This window comes from Apus apus, chromosome 1 (genome assembly GCF_020740795.1).
Source record: "Apus apus isolate bApuApu2 chromosome 1, bApuApu2.pri.cur, whole genome shotgun sequence".
Taxonomy (NCBI): domain Eukaryota; kingdom Metazoa; phylum Chordata; class Aves; order Apodiformes; family Apodidae; genus Apus; species Apus apus.
In genome coordinates, this window is record NC_067282.1 from 128,198,705 (window position 1) to 128,223,738 (window position 25,034).

The 25,034-nt window shown below is 39.0% G+C and overlaps 1 protein-coding gene across 1 annotated transcript in view; it reads right to left on the reverse strand.

Annotated features, from left to right (window-relative positions):
- The window catches only part of VWF (von Willebrand factor), a 134,022-nt gene that overhangs the window by 42,105 nt on the left and 66,883 nt on the right, over window positions 1–25,034 (reverse strand). The window contains exons 28-34 of the mRNA XM_051624057.1: window positions 21,257–22,596; window positions 20,713–20,832; window positions 18,431–18,574; window positions 9,267–9,410; window positions 8,059–8,223; window positions 5,705–5,748; window positions 833–1,010 (exon numbers count right to left, since the gene is read on the reverse strand). Coding sequence (XP_051480017.1) covers window positions 833–1,010; window positions 5,705–5,748; window positions 8,059–8,223; window positions 9,267–9,410; window positions 18,431–18,574; window positions 20,713–20,832; window positions 21,257–22,596 — 2,135 coding nt within the window. The remainder of the gene's footprint in view (window positions 1–832; window positions 1,011–5,704; window positions 5,749–8,058; window positions 8,224–9,266; window positions 9,411–18,430; window positions 18,575–20,712; window positions 20,833–21,256; window positions 22,597–25,034) is intronic.

The following is a 25,034-nucleotide window of genomic DNA, read 5'->3' on the forward strand; positions in this document are numbered from 1 at the left end:
TTGGCACAGAGAGGAGGTGAAGCTCAGTCCCCAAACCCAGACTGAGGCATTCAGAAAGGCCCAGTGGCTGAGCCTACCCCTTGCCTCCTCATGAAGTGTCCATCCCTATAACAGCTGCAGAACACTGTGTCACTGTGCTCTGTGCCACACTGCACTCAGCCTGGCATCCCTGCCTCCTTTAACCTGGACTGCCACCGTTGCACTGTTGTCGGGGCATCTGTCCAAGCAATCTGCAGGCTCTGGTTCATTTCTTCACTTGAAATCATCATCCCCTTCTTACCTTCCTCCCTCAAGTCTTCCCTTCACATACCTTGAGTTTTCCTAAAGAACCTCTCTTCTTAATAAAAAGATCACTAGCCTCAGGGCTGCATACCTGCACCCCGTAAAGGGAGCATTTTTTATTGTAGATTCTTTAATACATGTGCTTGCTTGAGGTCAGGCCAAACTCTCAAGCCTAGAGGTGGACCAACAATATATCACTTGCTCACAGCTTGCCAAGATAAATTTCTGTTTTCTTCCATACATTCTCCTTCCCAGTTCACACAGTTTTGGAAACCAAGAGTGAATTTCTCTGATAAAACACTGTCACTATGCCACTGTAAAGAATAAGCTTGCAGTGGCTCTGAACTTCTAAACAGCATCACACATTCCAGGCATCAGTGAGACTCTCACTCTCCTAGCTATTTGTTTAACCTGTGTACAGCGTTAATTACTCCCACCTCAGTCACCCTATTGTATACAACCACTGAGCAGTTCCGTTCAGCATTTCAATTCTGATTAACATTTCAAGTGATGGGGAGGGAGAGTCATACATGCAAAGCTAGATACTCACATGGACACATCCATCGGCAGCCACAAGTTTCTTCAATCTTAACAGCAGGAAGATTGCTGTGACACACTGGTTTTGGCATCCTCTCACAGTTGATTTGGTGACTCTCCAGAACTGTGTAATCTCCTGGAAAGCATGTCACAGTGTGGCACTGGTCTGGCAATGTCCATTTATCACCAGGCTAGATAGGGAGACATGAAAATTTCACAATCAAAAAGAACATTGGCGAAGGGGAGGAAAAAAAGATGCAAAATGTGCTGCTGCCACGCTCCTACAGCCAGCAAGTGAAGTGACACTGACAGCAGGGCTACTCAAATTAGCTTTGGACAATTAAATGACAGAATGCAGTGTATTAAGGACTTCATGAGGATGAGAAAGTTAAAATTAGCAACACTGTAAGAAATAGACTGAAGTTCCAAGCAAAAGAAAATAGTCTAGAAGAGCTGTTTTGTTAGAGAAGGGTGAAATATCTGGTACTCCATCTATTGTTAGCTTAGCCATCCTACAGCATACATGGTTAGCATAGTCAATAAAAAATTCCCCCTAGCTTTTCTATAAATGTCAAAGCCTTTAGTTTTCATAAGCCATAACATTATTTTAGAAAGAGCTCTGAGCACAGATGGTCATGGCACAGAAGGAATTAACAATATTTGTTCCAAGCTTGAAATACTCTAGTTATTTTATCCAAAACTCCAAGACTTTAAAACAGTTCCACCCTTCCCAAAGGGAAATTGTTCCTTTACCAAACTAATGCTATTAGATATACATAGTGGCTTTGTAAAATTAAAAAATAATAATTAAAAAAAAAGTAAAATGTCTTCCCATCTTCTAAAGAATAGTCTAAATTTTAAGGCACCAGGATTACATACCACTCACTAACTGACAGAGAAGTAGACGTGGTCACAGTCTGGAATATCTCAAGATTCATATCTGCAAAAAACTGAGCTCCCTGGTCCAAATCCCACAGAGCTCTATAGTTCAAAAATAGGCTCAATGAATTTCAAAACAGTGTTCATCCCCAAGGCCTGCATTCCCAAGAATATCCCCCAATGTAGGAAACAGCTCTTTCCAGACCTGTCTCTACAGAGATCACTCCAGGAGCAATAGTAGCAAGAGAGACAGTTGTTCTATGAGCTGGATAACATTTCTTAATGTTCACAAGCAGAAACGTGGGGGGAAAAACGATGACTGCTATCGGGCAAAGTTATCTCACATCCTCTCCTTTTCAGCTTACCAATCATTCCCACAAAAGCAAAGAGCAAAGCAGCAAAATATCTAGGTAACCTCAGCATTGGAACTAGATTATTTTTAAGGTCCCTTCCAACCCGAACCATTCTATTACTCTGCGATAATTCCCAGACTACTTTTGGCACTCGTGTGCAAACCAAGAATAGTGGTGTGAAAGTACTGCTCTGTATCTCCAAGCTATGTGACACCATAAAGTCTAAAAGAGAACTGCCAGATTTGTAGCCATAAATATTTACATATTAAATACGAGTTAATTCGCTGGACCTGCTTTGTATGTTTCAGGACTGTGAGAAGGGAACTTGTCAAAGTGGCTTAATACTTTTCAGGCTTGTGAGACCTAGAGGAAGCTGTGAAAAAGTAACATGAGGAGCTTTAAGTATGGAAAAAATATTTACATCGGCAGAAATGGAATGTTTTTTAATTATATTTGCCTCGCCTACAACTCACTGAAAGTGGAACACCTGGAAGGGTACAAAAACAGCTGTGAAAGTCTGGCAAAGGACCCTCTGGCTTCCATAAATACTTAATTGTTTTTATTTCACTCCTTAACAGGACATCTATTGGAAAACATCTAAGAGCTGGACAAGAGAAGCAAAGTACAGAACATTAAAACAAAAATATCAGCTGAAGGATCCAAACAAAGCCAAAATCCCGGGGCAGAGGAAAACACAGGGACTCTTGAAGACAAAGGAAGCCTAAATCCCAACTGATATGAAATCGTAGAAGAATAGGACAGAAAGGAACGCAAAAGCACAGGTTTCTAAATTGTGAAGGATAAGTCTGCTGAAACCGATGAGCCTGCCAGCACACCAGAGGAAGCCTCAGACTTCCTCTCTGAGGGAGCTCTCAACCTACATACCATGCCTTGAACAGTCTCTCTCTCATTGTGCATCTGCAGGAGAGAGTTGTATACCTGAGTGGGTTTATCAGCTTTCAATTTAGTCAAGAGTTTTGTTTGTTAGTTCTTCTCTAAACCAAGCGCTGAACAACACTAGAAAAGTCATGTTACAGAAACTGCTCGTTTAGGAATGGCATTTTTACTGCCTATGGAGACCAGAAATGCAGACGTTCACTAAATAGATCACTTCCTCATGAAGTGCTACCAATACAAGTACCTACACTTCTATTATCACCTCTGTGCCTGTTTAAGAGCATAAAAAACCCCCAAAACATTCTGATCAGAACTAACTACATTTTAAAAATCTTAATCTAACGTAATCATTCTGTCAACTGGCAAGTTCAAATATTAAAACAGTGGTTCCTTTATACAGCTTATACTTAGCACTATTTAAACTCCTTGCCGTTGCATATGATGATTACTAAAAGCTTAGAAAGAATGACCGAACATAGTCATGGAGGAGAAAGCTATTGAGTGCTATCAAACACAAAAAGGTACCACTCACATTCAACATGTCCCTGAGTCACAAATTGTTCAAGACTAAGACGGTTCTGGAAATGTTTATATACACTTACACTCTTCCCAGACTTCCATTTTTGGCCACACAATACAGGGGGTTGGATGGATTTTTGGCCTGACCTAGCACATTTGATCTTTTGTCCTTCTGCTACTAACAGTTAGCTTAGCCATCAATGTGTCTTTGACAGCCATTTCCAGAGCAGAGGTAATAACAAAAAAATGTAACAAATCGTATCATTCACAGCCATGATAGGATTCAGACTGAGATTTTTGATTCTTAGAACTCTGATTTCCTTGCAAACTGCAACAGGTCAGTTGCCACAGTCTCCAGGTGGATGACAGTCATCCTGCTTGGGGAACCAAGCCTCCTGCAGTAACTCTCTGAGTAATGCTTGATAGATATATTATGGATTTATTGTAAGAGCCTGTGTTCTCTGAATTAAAAAAGAGCCATAATTCCTCATCCCTGTGGATTTATGGACTATGCTGGAAGAGGGAAACAGGCCAATGATGGCACATTACTTCCCCTGAGGCAGCAGAAGAGCAGGTAGTGTGGGTGCTGAACACCAGACACAGAACACTTCCACCATGTTCTGTAGGCATGATGGGATGGCAGCAGCCTGCTCCTAAAGGAAATGGCTACCATGTTGGCAGGGTCTTCTAAACCCTGTTTTTTTATGGCTAATAGAAGAGGTAAACACAAAATTCCTCTACAGGCTACCATTTGAAAATGTGGTTCATTTTTATACCAGCTGGAGCCTGGAATCTTTTCTTCCAAAAGCATCTTAGCCAGAACTGAAATTGTGCTTTATCACCAAAAAAATGAAACGTGACATGTCTGACATTCAAGTTCAGGCTTCCCTGAACTTACCTATGTGTACCTGTGTCTGCTTCTAGGAGCCCAGAGGCCTGGACACATGCAATTCAAATGAATAAAAAACAAGAAACTGATTTTTTGTTGTTGTTTTAAATTAAGAAAGGGTTTTTTTGTTGGTTTTTTTTTTTTGTTAATTAGGTTTTCAAACTAAAAGCCACTAGGTTATACCTAGTGTCTGATCTGGCTAAAGCCTTTCTGTGTTCCAACCAGCTGATCAAGGCCAACTGAGTAAGGCAGATTTAATGTATTTCCTATGTCTAGACAATTCATAAGCATTTCTTTATTAGCCACATCCTTCCATACAGCCATGTCTTCACAAGGGAAAAATCAAAAGAATACTTGAATGTAGTGGAAACTCAAGATAAATCCTAGGGTAGAACTCTTAAGTGATCCCTAGTAGAAAATATGTAATAAGCTTGTGCTAAAATTTTTAAATGCATGAAGTATCATAAACACTCCAAAATCTTGGCATTTCACCTGAGATTAAGGCACTGAATAAATTATAACATTTACATCATTCTTTTCTCAGAATGGATCACTTCAGAAAGACTGAGAAGTTAACTAACATTTCTGAGCATTTTCTCATCACTCTCACAATGAAGAATTTCTTCCTGATACTTAATCTGAATCTACACTCTTTCAAGTTGAAACAGTTCTCCCTTGCTCAACATACCCTTATGAGAAGTCCCTTCCCAACTTTCCTGTAGGCCCCCTTCAGGTACTGGAAGGCCACTATGAGGTCTCCCCAGACTCTTCTCCTGGCTGAACAGCCCCAACTCTCTCAGCCTATCTCCAAAGCAGAAGTGCTCCAGGCCTCCAATCATTTTCATGGCCCTCCTCTGGACTTGCTCCATGTTCTTCTTGTGCTGGGGACCCCAGAACTGCAGGTGGGGTCTCACGAGAGCAGGGAAGGAAAGAATCATCTCCCTCAACCTGCTGGCCAAACTAATTTCTGTGTGGTTGGCTTTCTGGGCTGTAAGCACACGTTGCTGGCTCAAGTTGAGTTTCTCATCAGCAAGCACCCCCAAGTCCTTCTCCTTTGGGCTGTTCTCCATTCTCTACCCAACCTGTAATTGTGCTTGGGATTGCCCCAACCCTGGTTGCCTTCAATAGCAGTCAAGACACCGCAAGGTCTGATGTCATGAGAGGAAGTCTCCTTTGTGTAGCAAGTTATCCCATCACTTGAAAAAACAGTATTTTTCTCCTCCAAAATAATTCCTAATACTTAATATTGCCCACACTTTTTGTTTTGGATTATCTCTGAAGGTATTCATGATCCTGCATGAATTTTGTACCTTGAAAGCCAGATAGATGACCCAGGCAATACACTTACTTTCTTTTTGTTTCCATCTTCATCTATACATTCTCTGACAGGGTCTGAAACAGAAATAGACATCTTTAGCCATCTCACTCCCTTTTAAGGGGTTGTCACCAAAATGTAGATTGCTTTCTTAAAAATACAACTTAGGCTGTAAGACTTTTTTGTGTGTGTGATAGAATGTGAGAATTCCTACTTGGAGACCACAGGCATTTGTCCAAATTGTTCAACAGTATGTCAAAGGATGCATAAACTTTATTATTGCTATAATTACCTGACTTCTGCAACAACATTGGTCTCAAAATACCCTGTGAGCAACAGGTAGGCTGTAATTCTGCACCACTCCTTGTACTAACATACAGCTCTGCTCAGACAGTACTTAAAAGATCATGGCTTTAGCTCTGAGGCAGGGTCCAGCCTTACTTCTGAATCTTGTGATGAACTGAAAATACTTCTGGCAATTAGCAAGGTAATAGGAAATCACACAGCCATGTGTACACGTATTAACCCCATGATAAGATCTGTCAGCAACTAGAGTAAGTATGAAAATAGCTGCAATAAGAATACTCAAATCCAATTTCATCACATTCAGGCACTACTGTGATGGGCAGTTTTTTAATATAATCAGTTAGATGATCACAAAGTACCCACTGAGTTGCAGTTTCTATGTTTATGCAATCTAATAACACACCTGAAGATATATGGAAAATAATTTCATGTAAGTTCTATGGTATGACAATGTGATAAGCAAGTGTCTAGGAAATTAAAACACTGACTAGTAAACTATTATACTATGCTAGCATATATATACTAAATGCTCTGTCTTTTCCAGGACAAGTAATGTATTTTTAAAGCATTTAGGAAATCTTTTAAACCTTTTTAATAGTATTATTTTTGGTACACTTCCATGCATAAAGTAAGACTCCCTCCGCTCAAGAAATCAAACTGTATGAGTCTGGAGGGAGAAATTATGCTTTACAGATTGCAAGAAACTTAAATAAAACAAAAGAAAAAAAAAAAAAACCCAACCATCCAAAAATAAATTAAAAAAAAAAAAAAGATCGTTTCCTAACCCATAGCAAAGGCTTTAACCATCAGAAAAAGGGAGATCAAAACTTTTCAGATTTAGGTGTCTACTATAAAATACCTATCAGTCAAGGTTTTGAGCATATGCTTTGTGTTGTTGGAAAAACTGGCTGTATATTTTACAAAAATGCAAAGTTTTCACCTCTAATACTGACAGGTTATAGGACAGATTGTAATAAGAAAATAGCAATTGGTTTCAAATTCCTGCTCCCCCGTCGTATTTCTTGGATCAATGTAATTAGGGCAAGAAAATCACATACTTTACAGTGTGAGGAAAGGAAATGCATCTTTAAAAGCTTATTTTAAAAGAAAACAAAGAAAATGGCAGCTGTTTAAATCTAGAAAATGGCAGATGTTTGATGCTCTGGAGAGATTTTAAAATGCCAGAAGTTATCCCAGTGGAGACTGATCGGATATCTCTAAGCTGAGCTGTGCACACTCTGCAACTTCCTCATTCTTAGTGGTACTTGGCTCTGCAAAAAAGTCCACTTATTTTAATGGAGATGGAACTAAGCCTCAGTAAAGCTGGTAAAAACCTCTGCAGTGACTAACACTGTGAGATAGCCATTTGTGGAGAGGACACATAGATGCTATTGTAATGGAAATAACAACTACAATATGAGTAATAAATATCTATATATACACAGATCAAGGAGGCAAAAGCAGTAAAATACTAGCCAGAGCTGAAGCAAGTTTCCATAGATGGGGGGCATTATTACCTACAAGTAAATGAATGTTTGCTGAAATTATTTTATGCTTCTTTTTTTTTCCCCCCAGTATTTATTCCTGGAAAAGTTAATTATTTCTTGCTCTTTTTTTTCTCACACTTTGGATGAATTCTTTGCAGACATACACATAACTGTGCAGAAAAAGACATGATTCAAAATCTTTACTCACAACTTATTTGTATAATTTCTGAAGCATGTCCCCGTTCATTCATGACAGCTTGAGCTTTGCTGGTGTCCCTCAGTTCATGACCAGCCCTTGTTATTCCTAAGATGATAGCTTGAGAGTTCAGGCCTAAGCAGTTTTTTAAATCTTGCTGAAAGTTGGTTGCTTAGAATAGCAGCTGGTACATGCTGAAAGGGCTCAGATTTTGCTTTAAGTCTACATGATGGTGGCGGTCTATTCTAATCACTATTTGTGATGATTGTTGGAGAAAATAACACTAACAAAGGAGCACTGGGCTGACTTCTCAGCTCACAAAAAAAATTGTTCTGCTTTTGGCATTTTGATTTTTTAGTTTGCCTCCAGTTACAAGGGTACATTTATATCGGACTTACCCATGCACACTTTTTTGATAAATTCACTATTCAATGTGATCATAGTGGATAAGTCTTCAAAATCCTGAAGCTTCATTATTCTGTTGGTAGCTGATGGCCCAGTCAAAGTCCTTAGTTGCTCTTCATCATATCTGTTCCCAACTCCAATTGGAAACAGGGATACCCCTAGAGAAGAAAATGGTTTTAAATTTTTAAATGGGCAATATAGAGACAAAGGAGATCTTTGCTGTTACTTTTTTTTTTCATTTGCTTCTTAAAAAAAAACAAACCAAACAAACAAAAAAAACCAAAAAACAACCCCCCCAAAAAAACCCAACCAACAAAAAAGCCCCACACAAACAAACAAAACACCAACTAGCAAAAGTTTTTTTCTAACAGTTAATTTTCATGTATAATTACACTACTACCTCCACAAAGGCTAAAGATGATGCTCTCATCACAGTGTTAGGTAAGATGAGCTCTATTAGTCCAAAGTGTAATAAGATCATGCATGGTGGACAAAACACAGCTGCAGACTTCATGACAACATCTTCACTTCTTTTCAAATGTAAAAAAATCTCAATATGTTGTTTCCTTTCTTCAGTTACATGGCAATTGGATTATTTTCATGCCATTTAATTAAAATATAATTGTCATTATTTAGTCCCTGACTTACTCAATAGATCCCAAAGCAATCTACAAAGGAAGTTACTGTTCCTCAGTTGAACACCTGAGGAAGCTGAGGTACAGAGATCACAGCCAGAAAACTTGAGAAAACCATCACACAGCACACATTGATACTAAAAGCATATCCCCATATAGGTCAGTGCAGAATCAGATAAATCCTCTCTCCATTTATTATTATTGCAGTGAACCTTTCAAAATTCACTCTACTGCACCAGTCTTGAATTTATAATATTAGATCACATTTCTGGCATCCCTGGCTATCCACAGGAACAGGAAAAATTAAATACTACTGACTTGTGAAGCCTATGAAAGCTGTTTAGTCTAAATTGTAGATGGGTCCTGAATATACCAGTAATTCAAATGTAACTTCATCAGGCAGGTATTTTTCAGGCCTTTTTCTTACTAGAACATTATGCACAGTAAGTCCATATTGGTGAATTTATATGAACATTCCAGAGTCTTAATTTTTCATCCTTTATTTTAATGCATAACTTAAAAAGCAAAAAAATCTGCTTAAAAACGGAGAGTCAAATTAGATTTACTGTTCATTCTTGCAGAAAGTGCAGCAGCCTCCACAGTGTCTTCTGATCTCCCCGACACGATGACGATCGCAACCTTTGATGCACTGGGTCTCCCTCCATGGGACTCAGACATTGCATTCTGAACCACAAAATCAATGGCTCTTCCTACGAAGAAATGAAAAGGTAAATGAGAAATGTGAGAGAAAGCTTACAGGATGCTACAAAACCAAATCTTACTTTGTATGAGTAGGTTATACGGTACTGGAAAATACTTAAAGGCCTTTTAATGTCTGCTTTATTGCTGCTACATGAAAGATCTCAGCTATTAAGAACCTACCAGTACTGTTAATCCCAACACAAGGAGGGACACCCTTAGCTGTCCAATTTCTAAACTAACTGGAATTTTACTGCCTTTTCTTAGCCATGAGGACAAAGCGATACTCCTCACTTTAGCAGTTACCTTTTCAGGAAGTATTACCATTTCCTCAGACAAAAGGAAAGAAGATACTGTAGACCATGTTCTTATTTCGTAATTGCAGAACAATAGCGACATCCAGTGGCTATCTGATCTACAGCTTCACACTATCCTGAACTGTACAGACGAGTAGTTCAGCTCCCAGAGAGCTAGTCCTTCCCTAATTTGGTCAACTTTTTGTACGGGTGTGAAAAGCATATCTTGCTTCCTTACCACCAGCAAACTCTTTGAAATTTAGACTCAGACTAAGCACGGAATCACAGAATCACTGTGCTGCTCTCCAGCAGGTCAGCCCCCAACCTGTACTGGTACATGGCGTTTTTCTTCCCCAGATGCAAGACTCCACAGTTGCCCTTGTTGAATTTCATCAAGTTTCTCCCCACCCAACTCTCCAGCCTGCCCAGGTCTCGCTGAAGGGCAGCACAGCCTTCTGGTGTGTCAGCCACTCCTCCCAGTTCAGTGTCATCACCAAACTTGCTGAGGGCACACTCTGTTCCCTCATCCAGGTTGCTGATGAAAATATTGAATAGTACTGGTTCCAGTACTGACCCCTGATAGAGACTGTACTAGATACAGGCCTCCAACTAGACTCTGTCCCATTGACCACAACTCTGACTTCTTCCCTTCAACAAGTTCACAATCTACCTCACTACCCAATCATCCAGACCACACTTCCTCAGCTCTAGCTGCGAGGATGCTGTGGGAGACACCAAAATGACAGACAAAACCCACCAAACCCCTCAAAACACACGAACAAATCCTACCTTAGTTACCAAATCACAAAACTAGCTAAAATGTGTAGCTGCTGCCCTTTCATTTAACATCTGTGAACACTCATGCAAAATTTAGTTTGAAATCATGACCTCAGTGAGAGAGTATTTTGCTAGTGCTTGTATTTAGCTATGTATTTGCACAAATGTTTATACGGGGAATGATGATATGCAGCTTTCTTAAAAGCTCCTTCGAGCTTGGAAGTTACCAGGTCAGGAAGTAGAAATGATACTGTATGAGTGATGCAGGGCAAACAGTGAATGGTGAATAATGAATACCTGCACTACTAGTTCCCATGAGTAATCTGCAAGGACTGTGAAGCAGAAATGCATTTGCCTGAGGAATTCATTGGAAAAACAGAAGTAGCAAATCACATTTGTAAAATACCAGAAGTCAGATGGTAGATACTTCACCAAGCACACCCCCAGCACCTTAGCACACCTAAACACTTTCCACTTTATGTCTTCTCCATCAGGTCATCCATCCCTTTTCATTGGCAGAAGCAAAGACCCATTACCCAAGCTGCTGCAAGGATGGACAACCTCCAGCAAGCTCATGCAGCACATTGACTATTGATAATGCGTCAACAGCAACTGGATACTCTACAAGGCTTTAGACTTTCAGGAAGAATTTCTCTCCTGGAGGAATCCACCCTAGAATAGGTGTTTGAAAAAAGCTAAGTATCTCCTTTTCTGGTTTGGAGGTGATGTGCCCTTCTCAAATACCATTGCTTTCCCCTTAATTTCCTGCTTTCTCATACACTTTATAGTCCCTGATTGACAGCCTGGTATCCCCATCCCACCTTATCCAGCCACCTCTTCTTCCCTGTTAGCCTATTATCATGGTTTCTTTCCCAGGTCCATAGCCTCATCTTCATGTTGTTGAAAGTAAAAATTGATTAACTGTATGAACACTGGGATTAATAGATTGCTTAAAGTAATACGAGAAATAATTGTAGAAATGTTTAAGATCTGGGCAAACTGAAAACTGCTTGACATAAGAGACTTGACTTCACATGAGTAGCTGGAGTGATAAGGCCTTAGGCCACAATTCTAATTAAACTTTAGCTGAACTCCTGTGACTGAACCTTAGTTAAACTTCTACTCTACCACCTGGAATAACATTGAAACAAAATGTAGACAGTGAGGTAATTACTCAAAAATATTTCATACAATGTTTAAATGGATTAACTGAAACTTAAGTTGGAGAAATTGGACTGTTGAATTATCCTGATGAGAAGTGACTGATGGTGAATAGGAAAACCTTGGATAGAGGAGGATAGAACCAATCAGAAAGGGAAGATGTTAGCACTGTAGAAGACAATTGTATGAACACCTGCATTTACATCATGTGTACAAGTACATGGTCAGATTGTGAGGCCTTAAAAGGCACAGGTAAAATATGGGTGGGGTCCTTCCTCAGAAAAACTCAGCTCAAGCTGCCATAAACTGACTCTGTGACAGAAGCCAGGGTCCAAACTATTTTTTTTTGTTTACGGTCAGGGGCTAAGGCTGGATACAGCTGCACTTTTCCACTTAAACTCTGAATTATGGTTTTTTATATACAAAATTAAAACCCTTTAGAGTTTCAGTTTAGTAAAAATCTCAAAATTTTGAATGTTTTTCTATTTGCAACAAAATATATTTTAAAACATTAGTTGGGTGATGACAATTCTACTTCACAAACTACTATGCCTTACCAGAAAAATTAACTAATCTCAGGTATTTACTCATGTTCTATACAGCTGCCTCACAACCACTGCTAAAAATGATTTTGTTTTCTAGTCATTACTTTGTTTCTCTGTAGACTAGATGTTAGATGCAGAATGGCATGTTAGCTATAAATCACTGAGGCATAAAACAAAATACAGAAAAATAAAATTACTATATTCCAGACTCTGAGATTGCTCCAGGATGGTCACCATGCCAGAAAATTGACTCAATTCCCTTTTGTCCTATGAAAAATTACTAAAAAAGTATTTCAGGTTTTAACTTTCCAATATTTTAGGTTAAACTTTTGCGCAGTAAGTATCACAAACAATTCTTCATTCATTTGTGAAATGTACTTGGAAGTTCTGAGTTTGTCTTTCTTTACCAACTCCTTGATTTTGATGTGGCTGGTAGGGTCTCCAAATGCTCAAGTTCCTTTTTTTTTCTCCCATTGATTCTGAAAATTTTCAGAAACTTCCATACTTACATGTAAACTGGAAAATCCATTATTTTTATAATTTCTTATAAAGAAATCAAGTTCCAATGTAACAGAACCAGAGACTATTTCAAAGTCCCCCCCCAAACAATTATGCAATTTAATGCACGGAATATTTGTTTGAGTGTACTAAAACCTCTTTGGATTTCTCCCCTTATTTTGAAGCCAGCTCTAGAGAAAAGAGCCAGGGGTCTGAAGGCATGATCAAGTGAACACTTTGATACTGCTAGAGGGATTCAGAAAGTGACCATACCAAGCTGGAAACTGTCACTTCTCAGCCATTTGTGTCTTCATCTCACCAGGGACAGTAATAAGAAACTCCTCAGAGGCCATAATAACAAATACTGGCTGCTTATAACACAACCAACTGAATATTCCCTCACTACTACACTGCAACATAGCAGTAATCTGCCACTTTCACACCAATAAAGGAAATTCAAAATGTTTACACTGAAATAAATCTGGTGGTTGCTAGCGTTGACAAAGGGCATCATATAAATCCCAGTGAAGTCAATGTGAGGTTTGATACAGGCTTTAAGGGTGACATGTTTTGAAGGATTTTCTTTATGTGTACATCAGACCCGAAGCCTGGACTAGCAGCCAACGTGTTCCCACATGCTGAACATAGGAGTAAATTATCTTAGACTCACAAATTATTATTATTCACATATCATTATTCATCATATTATCAACTATTATGTATTATTAATCCACTACAAATAGTTCTTGTTTCTCATATATGCAAAATGTGCCGTCAAAAAAAAAAAAAAAAAGGCAATAATTGGGCTTTGGAAGCAGAATGACTTCTATATTCACATGTAATTTAGGCATTAGACTCACAGCCCTTGAGAAATCAAGGTGGAAGTCTCAAAGTCAAAAGCCTTTATCACATACAGGAAAAAAACAGAGCTGAGAGCAGCATGACCCACAATAAAAAAATCTGTTTCCAAAGGCAGTGGATGTGATGGGGAATGTGTGTCTGGTTGTCTGTCTCTGACCACCTGCCCACTCTTCTCCTATGGCCTCCTACCATGTTACACCTACTCTGGTCCTGACAGGCATAAAGGCCATAATTAATTTCACACATGCACACATACCCTACCCAGATTTTACCATCTACACATTTATCTGGTTAACTGAACACGAAGATCAAGCTTTTAGAAGCACTGAGCCCCCAGTAACCTTTCAGTTCAATCAGTAGGATGATTGTTAGTCATTGGGCATGTCCATTAAAAAAATACTGACTGAAAGAAAAAAATGAAAACCACATTTATCTATATAGGCCACTCTAGAAAGGGGAAGTTGGTCATTCCAAAGGTTGCCACGACAGCACAGCACCTTTTCCCCATCTCTCAGTGCTGACACACTATAGAATACAAAACAGAAGTCATGTATGGAATAATAATTAAAGGAAATGCAATAGAAGATATCGAACAAAGATGGGGGAAAAAATGGAGAAGGCACCACTGCAGTTTTCTCCTCTCAGCAAAAACCAAGAACATTTGATTCTGAACTTCTGACAGCCTTTCAGAAAAGGCTTTATACGAAACTTAATTTCTGATTGCCTTTAAAATGACTATCCAATAAAGGCTATAAAGGCTGATTAGCTGGAGACATATATATTCTTACATTATTTGATGCACATTCAAGGCAGACTCATATTCTGAAGCAATAACTCAGAAAGGTTCATGTAGAGATACTTGCAAGGACTGAAAGCTGATTAAATGGACATAAACAAGCTTTATGGACAAAAGACAATCTGTTGAGTAGGGTTGGAGGTATTTACTGGGAGGCTAGAGGGAATTACACTAGATTCTGCCTTATTAATGATTTTAATTAATGATTTGGATGAAGAAGGAAAAATGTGTAAAAAGGCATGCTAATCTGAATCACAGATATTAGATTGGGAGAAATTATGAACATCATGAAATGAACTGAAAGAGCACAAAGTGCCCTAGAAAGGTTTGAAATACATCCAAGAAATAATAATAAAAAAAAGGTTCATCACAGAATAAGCCAGACTGGAGAAAAATAAACCAATGCACAGACATTAATAGTTTAGTGGGTGCCTCAGGGAAAGGAGAAACTGCCTAAAAGCAACCTTTGCAATTATTTAATTTTGTCTGAAATGAAGAATACAATGTAAAGACCCCGTAAGGGTCTGTGGGGTTGTGACAGATGGGGAACTCCAGCTAGGTGGAGGTTCCTGCTGGGAACTTGTGAATCTGTGCCTTAAGTGGCCTCAGTGGTTTCACTAACACTTCTGCAAAATCTTGACCAAAGAAAGGAAAAACTACTACAAGAAGTCTTAATCACCCACAAGTGCAGAAAGCTCTGTGGGGAAGAAGTAAAAAAGAATTGGCTCCTCAACTCTTTGAAGAGGCAGAGAAAAAGCCACAGGCTAGGACACCTGTGGATAGTCCAGATTGCTCCTATTTAACCAAAGACTTGTTTAATCAGTATCAGCACTCCACGATGATAATCCTGAAGTTGGTATTTGTATCTTAATTTAGGATTTTGACTAGACATTGAAACGTGTTTCTTTTTAACCGGAACTAGCAGATTGTTTTAATCTTGTAAAAAATAGCTATGGCAAATGAACCCCACGGGTCAATGCCACTTCTTAGCACGCTGATGTTCTGACATTCATGCATGCCAGCTAGCAGAATGACTGAACTCTTCATGGGCAGCACAGATTCATCAGTCCTACAACCCAACAGCACTGAAGAGAGGAGGCTATGAAGCCCCAAAACCTCTCCTCTGCTTTCCTGGCTCTACAGGTCAGAAATCCAGTATTCCTCTTACCACCAAGGAGTTCAGATGACCATGGGCTGCACCAGAACCACATTCAACTCACCAACCTTGTAAGAAATTAAATTTAAAAGTAAGCAAGAAAACAAAAAAAAAAAAATCTGCCAGGATGGTGATGTAAAATATCTCAGGGAAGAGACTAGTAGGTACTCAAAGCTGCCTTAAGAAAGGAGCTGACACCACCAACTCTGAAGCAGTAGTGGGGGAGCAAGTGAGGAAGACTTTTGTCTTTGCGTGGATGAGAACCTTAGATCAGGGTAGCTGCTGGCAAAATCATGGGCTTGCATGGGTGATGAGGGGACAGATTTTCAAAATTCTGCATAGACCTCCTCACACGACAGAGATCTGAGTAAAAACAAAAACTTATTGTGTGCCTTTCCTTCCTAAACCACAGCAGACATTCAGAAAGCAAACACTGACACCATCTGAATTATGACAGGCAAAGCTGAATCCTGCTATTCAAACTTGATAATAACTATAGAAAGTTTCAGTAAAAATGTTTAAGATTTTTTTCCAAAAGGGGGTGGGCACAGAGGGAGAGGGGGAACATGTATTTCTTTCCCTAACAATGCTTTAATACAGTTGAGCCACCTAAATCATACTAACTCCAAATTTTGAGTCTGAGGCATGCAGTAAGCATGGAAAACATTAGTCTAAATGAGCTACTTTTTCGAAAGTTATAAGCAAGGAAAATAATTATTTTATAAAGTGTTAAGCAGTATTTACTGTAGGGGCTGATCATTGTGCTCCCTATGGCACTCCTAAACACTCCTGAATGCTGAACAGAGGCATGTTTATGTGATTCTCAGTTCTCTTGCATAGAAGTTCTCTTGCATCTCTTTCAGTTGAATGAAGGCTTGTACAGTGAGCTCTTGCTTACACAGTTATTTTTCTTTTTTCAGTTATTTCTTAAGTGAAGTTGTACACAATTCCATTATGACTGAGTATTGCCAGAGCTACTTCTCAATAGGTTGCCTGAGTCAAAATTTGCATTATTTAGCTTACTGCATAAGCATGAGAAAGCTCTGTGATATAGCTTGTTCTTTCTTCTTCTACCTATGCCTCAGTTAGTCTGTAGTTTTTAATTACTTCTTACTAATAAAACATCTCTCCTGGAGTTCCCTTATCATTAAATGACACAGAAAAGGGAAAGCTTTATGCAGGAAGACTTTTGCAGCAATGGCAACGGAGCCTACAGTTGCTCTCTGCACATAAAGCTTTTTCAACAGAAATAGGATTGTTTGTATCAGCAATGACTGAATAAGGATTATACAGGATCATGCTTTTACTGTAGGGAAGCCAATGTACATGAGAAGAAACAGTGTTGCTCTGAAGGTAATTTCTTTTTTGGTAGGTAAATCGTGATCAAACCCTTCATAGGCTGGAAAATATTTCCAAAGCTATGGAGGGAACTGCAACAGTCAAACCAAGCCACCTACACTTTTTAAGCAGCCTCTGCATTTCAAGAGACCCAAGCACAGACAGAATGACATGAATGACCATGTATTTCTCATGGATGCTGAGTGTCCTACACAGGCAGCTGAATTCACACACATTGCAAGGCTCAAGCCAGGACCACAGTGACTTATTTTCATTACTTCAGTTGGGAGGAACTACTTCTACTCTATTCCATTTTGGTTCATTATACCACATCCCTCATCATGGTCTCTGAGCATTTTCCAATGAGACATAAACAAATCACTAACAAGTATGTCATGTTGCTGCCTCTCCCCTTTCATTTCCCAAAGGTCATGTTTTCTGTTTATCCTGCAGTTCAATGTGGCTTACTATACACATTACATGGAAGGTTTCATGAAACTTATCTATGTATTGTATGTAACAATTTCTCCCACAATGAGCCTATAGAAGTCTCATCAGCCATCTGGTATTTTTATTTCTCCAGGCTGAGAAAGCAATCATGGCTAATCCTCCTGCGAACTATGGAAGTCAGGTTTTATTTCTAACTTTTCTGTACCAATAACTCTTTACAGTCTGAAGTAGGCCAAAGACCCTAAAATTTTGTCTGTGTATTCCTTAACTCTTATAGGACCCTAACACCAGACAGCTGCCAGAGCAAATGTGGTTCCAGTCCAGAAGAACAAAATTCTCAGGGTATCTGTTGAAAGATCAGATAGGCTGTAGGAGAATAATTTTTTTTGTTGAACCCACAACTGATACATGTCTGTGCTGAACTTCCACAAACACAGTGAGAAATCTGTTAATGTTTTAGCACATGAAAATTGAAGTGGCCATGTTTTTCAGGATGCAAATGATTGTCTGGAATAGATGTTTCACAAGCAACTCCTCAGCTAAGGTGTTGACTCAGGCCACCATTTCTCCCTGGCACTGCCTCCAGCCTTGTGCCAGCCTAAGCCCTTGTGGAACTAGCATGGCAACTTGGATGAGGGAACTGAACCACCCAGAATGTAACTCCTGTTTTGGTAAGTTATTTTTCAATCGACTCGGTTACACTGGCTCAGTGCAGAGTAGCAAACATCTGGCAAGGGCAGCTATTGAAGTCAGCATAAGCAGTTCTGCTGTTCAATGTCTAATCAACTAATTTATGCTGAAAGGTTAATGATCAAAGTCTTTATTTCTTAATTATGTTTGGCTTGCTTGGAACATAACGAATGCAAACCCTGAGAATTAATTCAAGGCTAAAAAGAAACTAGTTGACTTCTTTCCAAAATACCATTAAATAAACTCTGATTCAAGTAACCTAGAGATACATTTTAATAAAGAAAATTGAACCTTTACCAAGGAATGTACATACAGTAAAGATGAGTGAATAAAATAATCTGAGAGTCCTACTGCAGAACACCACCACAGTAGCACTGACATAAATTTGTGATTGGGTCTAAGCTGTATTTAGAATTGATGCTTTTTCTCCTGTTTAAACACCAACATCCACATAATCACTCACCTAGTCTGGTAGGACCTTGCTCCCGTTGTTGAATGGAGTGCACCATCTCCACAAGCCTTTCAGTCTCCTGAGGCATGTTCCATGAAATTTCTAAATTATTTTCCCGGGCATACTGGAGAACTGACACATGAACTGAAGTATTGCCTGGAGCAGAAAGCAGAAAATAAACATTCAAAGCAGTGTATATGAATGTCTTAAAATAAATCTAGAGGATACATTATGGTTGTGTTTAACATTAAGCACAACTAGACAGCAATTTTCCATGAGAGCGTGAAAGCTGCATTTTCAATCAGAGGATCAAAACTGAACTATTCCCAGGGGACAAAATATGCAAGTATTGCTGGAAACAGTTGCTTTTCTGTCTGGAAACAGGAAGCAGTATTTTACCTCAGATCAGTTTGATCATGATTGGAGAACTTCAGTTTACTGATCCCCAAATTGCTCTTCAATTTTAAAATTATCCAAACATCACCTTTTTATGTGTACATAGTTTTGCAAAGGCAATAGTCTGCTGCCCCATTTGTCTGATGGGTCAAGCTCTCCCAGAAGACTACATTTCATGAAAATTTCTCTCTGTCATGCAGTGCTTGAAGGGCATGAATCAGGCTGCTGCATGGGATACAGTACAACTGGAGAGCATGACCTGCAAAGGAGAATGAAGAGAAATTCCAAGTTTTGCTGTCCTCTGACATCCTAGTTCTGTTATATGTTATGTAAGATGTATGAATAAAACTTTTAATAGAGGGTTTATATAAATATTTAATAAATACCAGACTTGCAGAATTGAACTGGGCAATACACTGTTTATAATGATCAGCTTTCACCTCTCTTCACAGTCTTAGAAGGACTTCTACTGTAAACTGAAGATACTTATATATATAGCACATGATTATTTATCAAAGATTTGTAAAACATTTATGAATGAAGTTCTTAATAATTGTAATTTAATGTACTCAACACTGCAGCCCTATATCAATCTGAACATCATCTACTCACTACACTTTATAACTTGTCCACAGTCCGCTTAAAGATTTTTAAATCAAGGCTGTAGTGAGCACCCATTCCATATCCACCTCGTTATTGTCCTGGTTTTAATGATGTTATAGAATGGTTAAGCTTAGAAGGGACTTTAAAGATCATCAGGTTCCAACCTATGAGCAGGGGCACCTCACACAAGACCAGGCTGCTCAAGCCTCATCCAACCTGGCCTTAAACACCTCCAGGGTGTTACATTTGCTATTACAGGCTTCAAAGGTAAGTAAAGCAGCTAGGCTGAAAGAAATGGTCTTTTATTTTAGCGTGTGTTTATTTCACTTGACCTGCTTATTTATATCTTGCATGTATTCCATTTTCAGAAACAGTGTCTTCCACGTACAATCCCTAAAAAAACTAAGTTATTCTAGACATATAGACATGCTATACTTTCCCACTATGAGCTCTCTAGTTAGTACAAGTGCTGGTAATTGCCTCTTTTGGAAGGATGGGTATAATAAACACATATCTGTGGCAAAACACCAGCAGCAAGAGCAGCTGCTCTATGGAACTGGATGAACACTGAATTGAAAAAATATTATTCTGACTAAAAATCCAGGTTTGTTAAAAAACAAAGGCTACAAGCACACACAATGTTGTGATTTATTCCACGTGCCATATGGTCCTTTCATGCATGTGCAGGATATATGCACAGATAATATCTCTGCTGAATGACCTAACTAGAGGTATAACGCCCATTAGTACATACTCTGCAAGCTCAGTGAGTCTAGCACTCCCAAACAGTTGCTACCATCCAACCCAGGTCAGGAAATAAATCTTTCAAAGTCAGTTTGAGGACCTTAAGTTAGCCAAAAAAGCCAGTCAAAGCCAGAAATGCACCAGAACTTGAACTACTATTTTTAAGCTGGTTGAACCCAATTCAGAACTGAACCAAAATCAAACACACAGTTTTGCTATTCGGCCACAGAATGACAGTTCAGCTACATCCCCCTCCTGTGACACAGCCCTCTTTGCCTGTTTGGCCCACACACTCATGTCCAGTACCATAGAAAGGGTGCTCATTGGAGGCTCAGAAAGAAACTGAACCGCATCTGAACCAAAAGCTTTACTAGCTTGATTTTCCCAATATAAACTTTTTTTTTTTTTTTTTAGGTATTAGAGTGGGCTATATAAAACATAGATATTAAAAAAAAACCCAAACTCCTATACTGAGTTATTTTGTCTTCTATAGCTAAAACAAAAGTATACAAAGAGTCTTCAGGTGTTTGAATTGACAGACAGATACATACTGATCTCAACACTTTCAATAAACACCCGTAAAAAGTTTTTCATTTCCTCAAACTCTGATGCTCCGATATTGGAACTTCCATCCAGAAGAAACATGACATCCATTGGTTTGTTGCACAATGCTGAGGGGGAAAAAATAATAATAACAAAAAATTATTTATACATAATATCCAGAAGTAGCACCTGCTAATGACTGGTAGGGGCAGAGACACTGCGTTTTGAGAAAGCAAAGCAGGACAAAGAGCAGTTGGAGTAAGTGATGCCCCTTTAAATGAAAGCCTTGAAATTTAGACTCACTACTTGTCTGCTGATGCTATTTTATTCTCAGGTGATTAAAACAACAGCAACCAAAACAAAGCAAAACAAAAACAAAGCAACAACAACAAAGAACCCCAACAAACAAGGAGTCAAAACAAAATAACAGAATACACCACCACTCCCAAAACCCCCCAACAAAATAATAAAAAAACCCAACAACACAAAAAGAAGAAATGGAGAAGACAGGAGAGAGGAAAGAAGTTAAACAGAAAATACGTCCAACTTTACCTGGAATTTCTGTCCAAAGTTTACGAGAACAACACGACTGCAGCACTAATTCAGGTGCTTCTTCAATAAGTGTGTTATAACTATGCAAGATTATTGGGTCATTAGGCTGACTGATCTTTCTGAGCTCTTGGATATTTGCATTGGGGGTTATGCCTATGGGAATAACGTTTATGCTCCTGGGAGGTCGCATGATAACATCAGTGGAAGGGCTGGATGACACCATGTATACCAAGCGAGGAACATCTTGCCTGCCCCCATTCACTGGCATAAATGTGTGTTTGGAAATATAATCAAGGGCATTCCCAGTGTTGGTAGCCTTCCCTCCTTGGTAGGGTATGCTTCTCACCTTTTCAATAATACTTTCCTTTGATTGGATTTCCCTAAAGGAATACTCCAGAGTGACAGTGTCTGAATACTGCATGACTGTAACATGAATATCTTCCTGTCCTATATTCATTCCCGTGATCACCCTCTCAAGGAACTTCTTGACAATATTGAAGTTTTCTTCCCCGACATTGTCAGATCCTTCCACAATAAAAGCAACATCCAGCCTTTTGCGGGTGGGTTTTTCTGAAGAGGGTGGTGGTGGTGTGAGACCCCAAGGGGGAAATAAGACACTGGATATTTTTGGAGTGAATGTAGTGTGTAATGGAGAAATTTCTTCAGGTCCAAGATCACACAGGTGATCAATGAGGAGCTCCCTATTATCCATTAGCTCCAACACATTGTTCAGTAGGAAGGCTCTATTATCTGGTGACTGTTTTTCAATGAACCTGATTTGCTCCACACTAACGTGAGGTCCAATCCCCACAGGAATTACTGCAATTTTTTTATTCTTCAAAGCTGTGAGGATGCTGCGGAGTTTTCCTGGAGACTTGCTTGCTATAAACAGCACTGCAATTCTGGCAGCATTGGTCCTTTCTGCTTTTCCAAAAACATGAAACACAGAGTATTTAAGGACTTCAGCAGCAGATGCTACTTCGTCACCTGTGTATTTTATACTTTGGACAATTTTCCTCATCTGGGACTGTGTTTTGATATCTTTAAGGCCAAGGTAGATTGTGGGACCAGCCCTATACACCAAAATTGACACTCGGATTTTCTTTTGGGAGATATGGAGTTTCCTCATCATGCCAGTTATGAAAGACTTTAGTTGTTCAAAGTCCTCCTCTGACAGTTTATTGGAGCCATCTATTAGGAAGGCCAAGTCCATCATCTTGCTGCATGAGTATTCACTGGGTGGTAGCTCAATGTCCTCCTCTGGAACAGGTGTTGTCAGTGTTAGGGTGTTCTCCAATGGTTCACAGGCCACACAGGTTAAGTTCTTTCCTTCACACAGACTGCAAAAATCACCAAATTTAAGTGTAAAACATCAATGCTTATAACAAGACATCAACCACATCTAATAAAAGAATGTCCATACAGAAACAGTTAAGTATCTCAAAACCACAACAAAACCATAAATAAGACATGAGTAATTTTTTCCCTTCCACATTTCGCCACAACTGCCCCACAAGGTATTGTACACCTAAATCCTGTATGCTCATACTCATTTGTTTAGATCCAGGAAAGTTATAACAAACTATGATGTGTTTGTCAGAGGCAGCTCTCCTTAAACAGCCTGATATGACTCAGCAACCTTTGCAAGGAGACTAGGTCCACCTAGGTTTTAACCTTAATGAAAATGACAAACAGCCTTTTTTCTGCCTCTAGAGTGCATTGCTTTCCTTATCTTTTTCCTGACTACATTTTATTTGGAATACAGCTTTGGCACATGTTTGTCCTTTTTATTTTTTTTATATCTCCTTTGTTATCTTCCCTTTATTTACCATGTTCTCTATTTAAGTCCCTTTTCTTAGATCAAATTATATATTTATTCTATAGCTGTTATCTCTGTTTAGTTCTGTTTGTCTTCCCTCAACCTTTCCCCTAACTTCCATTTCTCTCTTCACCTCTCCATTTCAGCTCCAATTTTTCTTTTTCCTCCATCTCTGCCATTTTCACCACCCATCCTTCTGTAACACCATGAGATTTGTCACCTCTCACCCTCCACCCTTTTACAAACCTGTTTATAATCTACCTCTTTCTAGCTTTAGCAATGCTTTAACACATCTGCCCTTCTAATTCCTGGTTGTGCTATTCTCTTTTTTTCGCTTATCAGAGCAAATAATATGACTGTACCCACACACAGGGTGGTACAGACTCAGCCAATACACTTTCCTTGTCTTACTGGACAGCCCAATTCAAACAGAATAGGAAAAGGTTATGAAAGAGCAAGGACCAAAAAATGCTTGTCTTCACTGCCAGAGAAAACCCAGGATGTACAAATTAAGCAAGTTAATCCTGGAAGAAGGTGTCATTTTCTGGGAAAAGACTTCACTTCATGTATGGCACCTTCATTTAAATTATCTTAGTTTAGTTGCTGTATTCTTCTCAAGCAGCTTTTAGTGTCTTCCTAATTGAAGAAAGCACAGTTCCTTTTGGCATTACTGTATAGCAATGGAAGATTTATTGTTTTAATCCTAATATGAGCGAGCCTCTTCTGGTTTCCAATTTCCTTTGGATATTTGCTATAAAATTCATTTTTGTACAATATTTTCTATTGTTTGTACAGATGGTGTAGGCATCTAAATTAGGTGACAGCTATGCAAAAGGATGTTTCCCTAGTGAGGTAAGTTTTCCTAACGTTACAAAATTTTTTGTGAGTAGCAGCCAGTGTATCAACATTTAAGATAAATTATTATTAAGGATTACAAAAATTAGGGAACAGAGACTCATTTAAGAAGACTCTTTTTTGACTTTTTGTTGGAGTTCAAGGCTCTGTGCATGCTGTTAAAATATATATTTAAATGATTAGAGTAACAGTGTCATGCCTTGGGTTTATAGCACAGACTTATGCTAGCCCCAGCAAGAGGCCAGGAGATCAAGGTCCATACCCATTCATAGCTTCTGTGACATTCAGAGCATTTGGAGCTCTGGTATTTGTCTGGGCTAATAGCTACTGCAGTTCTACAATTAATTTCCTATTGAAGATGGTCAAGTTACAAGACAGAAAACTGTCCTGTATTCACAGCATTATGAGTTGGGTTATTGATTGGACTCAATGATCTTGAAGGTCTTTTCCAACCAAAATGATTCTATAATTTTAAGTGACTAGTGAAGTATCCATCAAGGGTCTAGCTGTCTGGAGAAGGCCAAACTTTCAGATGCTACAGGCCATGGCATGACTCTGGGCAGTACACAGAATAAAAATCAGTCTGTGCCTCAAATGGCAGCTGCAGGCCCTGGTTGTGCACAGTGCACAGCATTGCCATTCATTTCATCGTATTTGGAAATGTATGCATGCAGGAGGATCAGGCCATGGGATAGCATCTTAAAATCTTGAGGAAATTGGTTTTCCAATAATAGTACACAATTCCAAGTACTAATAATCTCAGTGAGTACTAGGCTGAGTGCACTTTCAGACTTGGACTGTAAGTAGGATTTTTTAGTATTGGCAGAAGGAAAGACTCTGATCGCTTTATTAATGTTGAATCACACCTTACACAAAAAGAAGTGGAACATCTGAAGCCAATGGGGCCACACATGGGAAAAGGCCCTTTCTGAAAGGAATTTATGAATTTCACTTGCTTAAATTCAGCTGACATCCTATCATCAGTACTGGCACTGAAAAACTTCAGCTTCAGATTGTACGTGAAGGGATACTGACATAAAAGATGGTTTCCCAAAAGCATCTTCAGTGGTATATTTCAAGTTACATTCAAAAACGTATTCATGC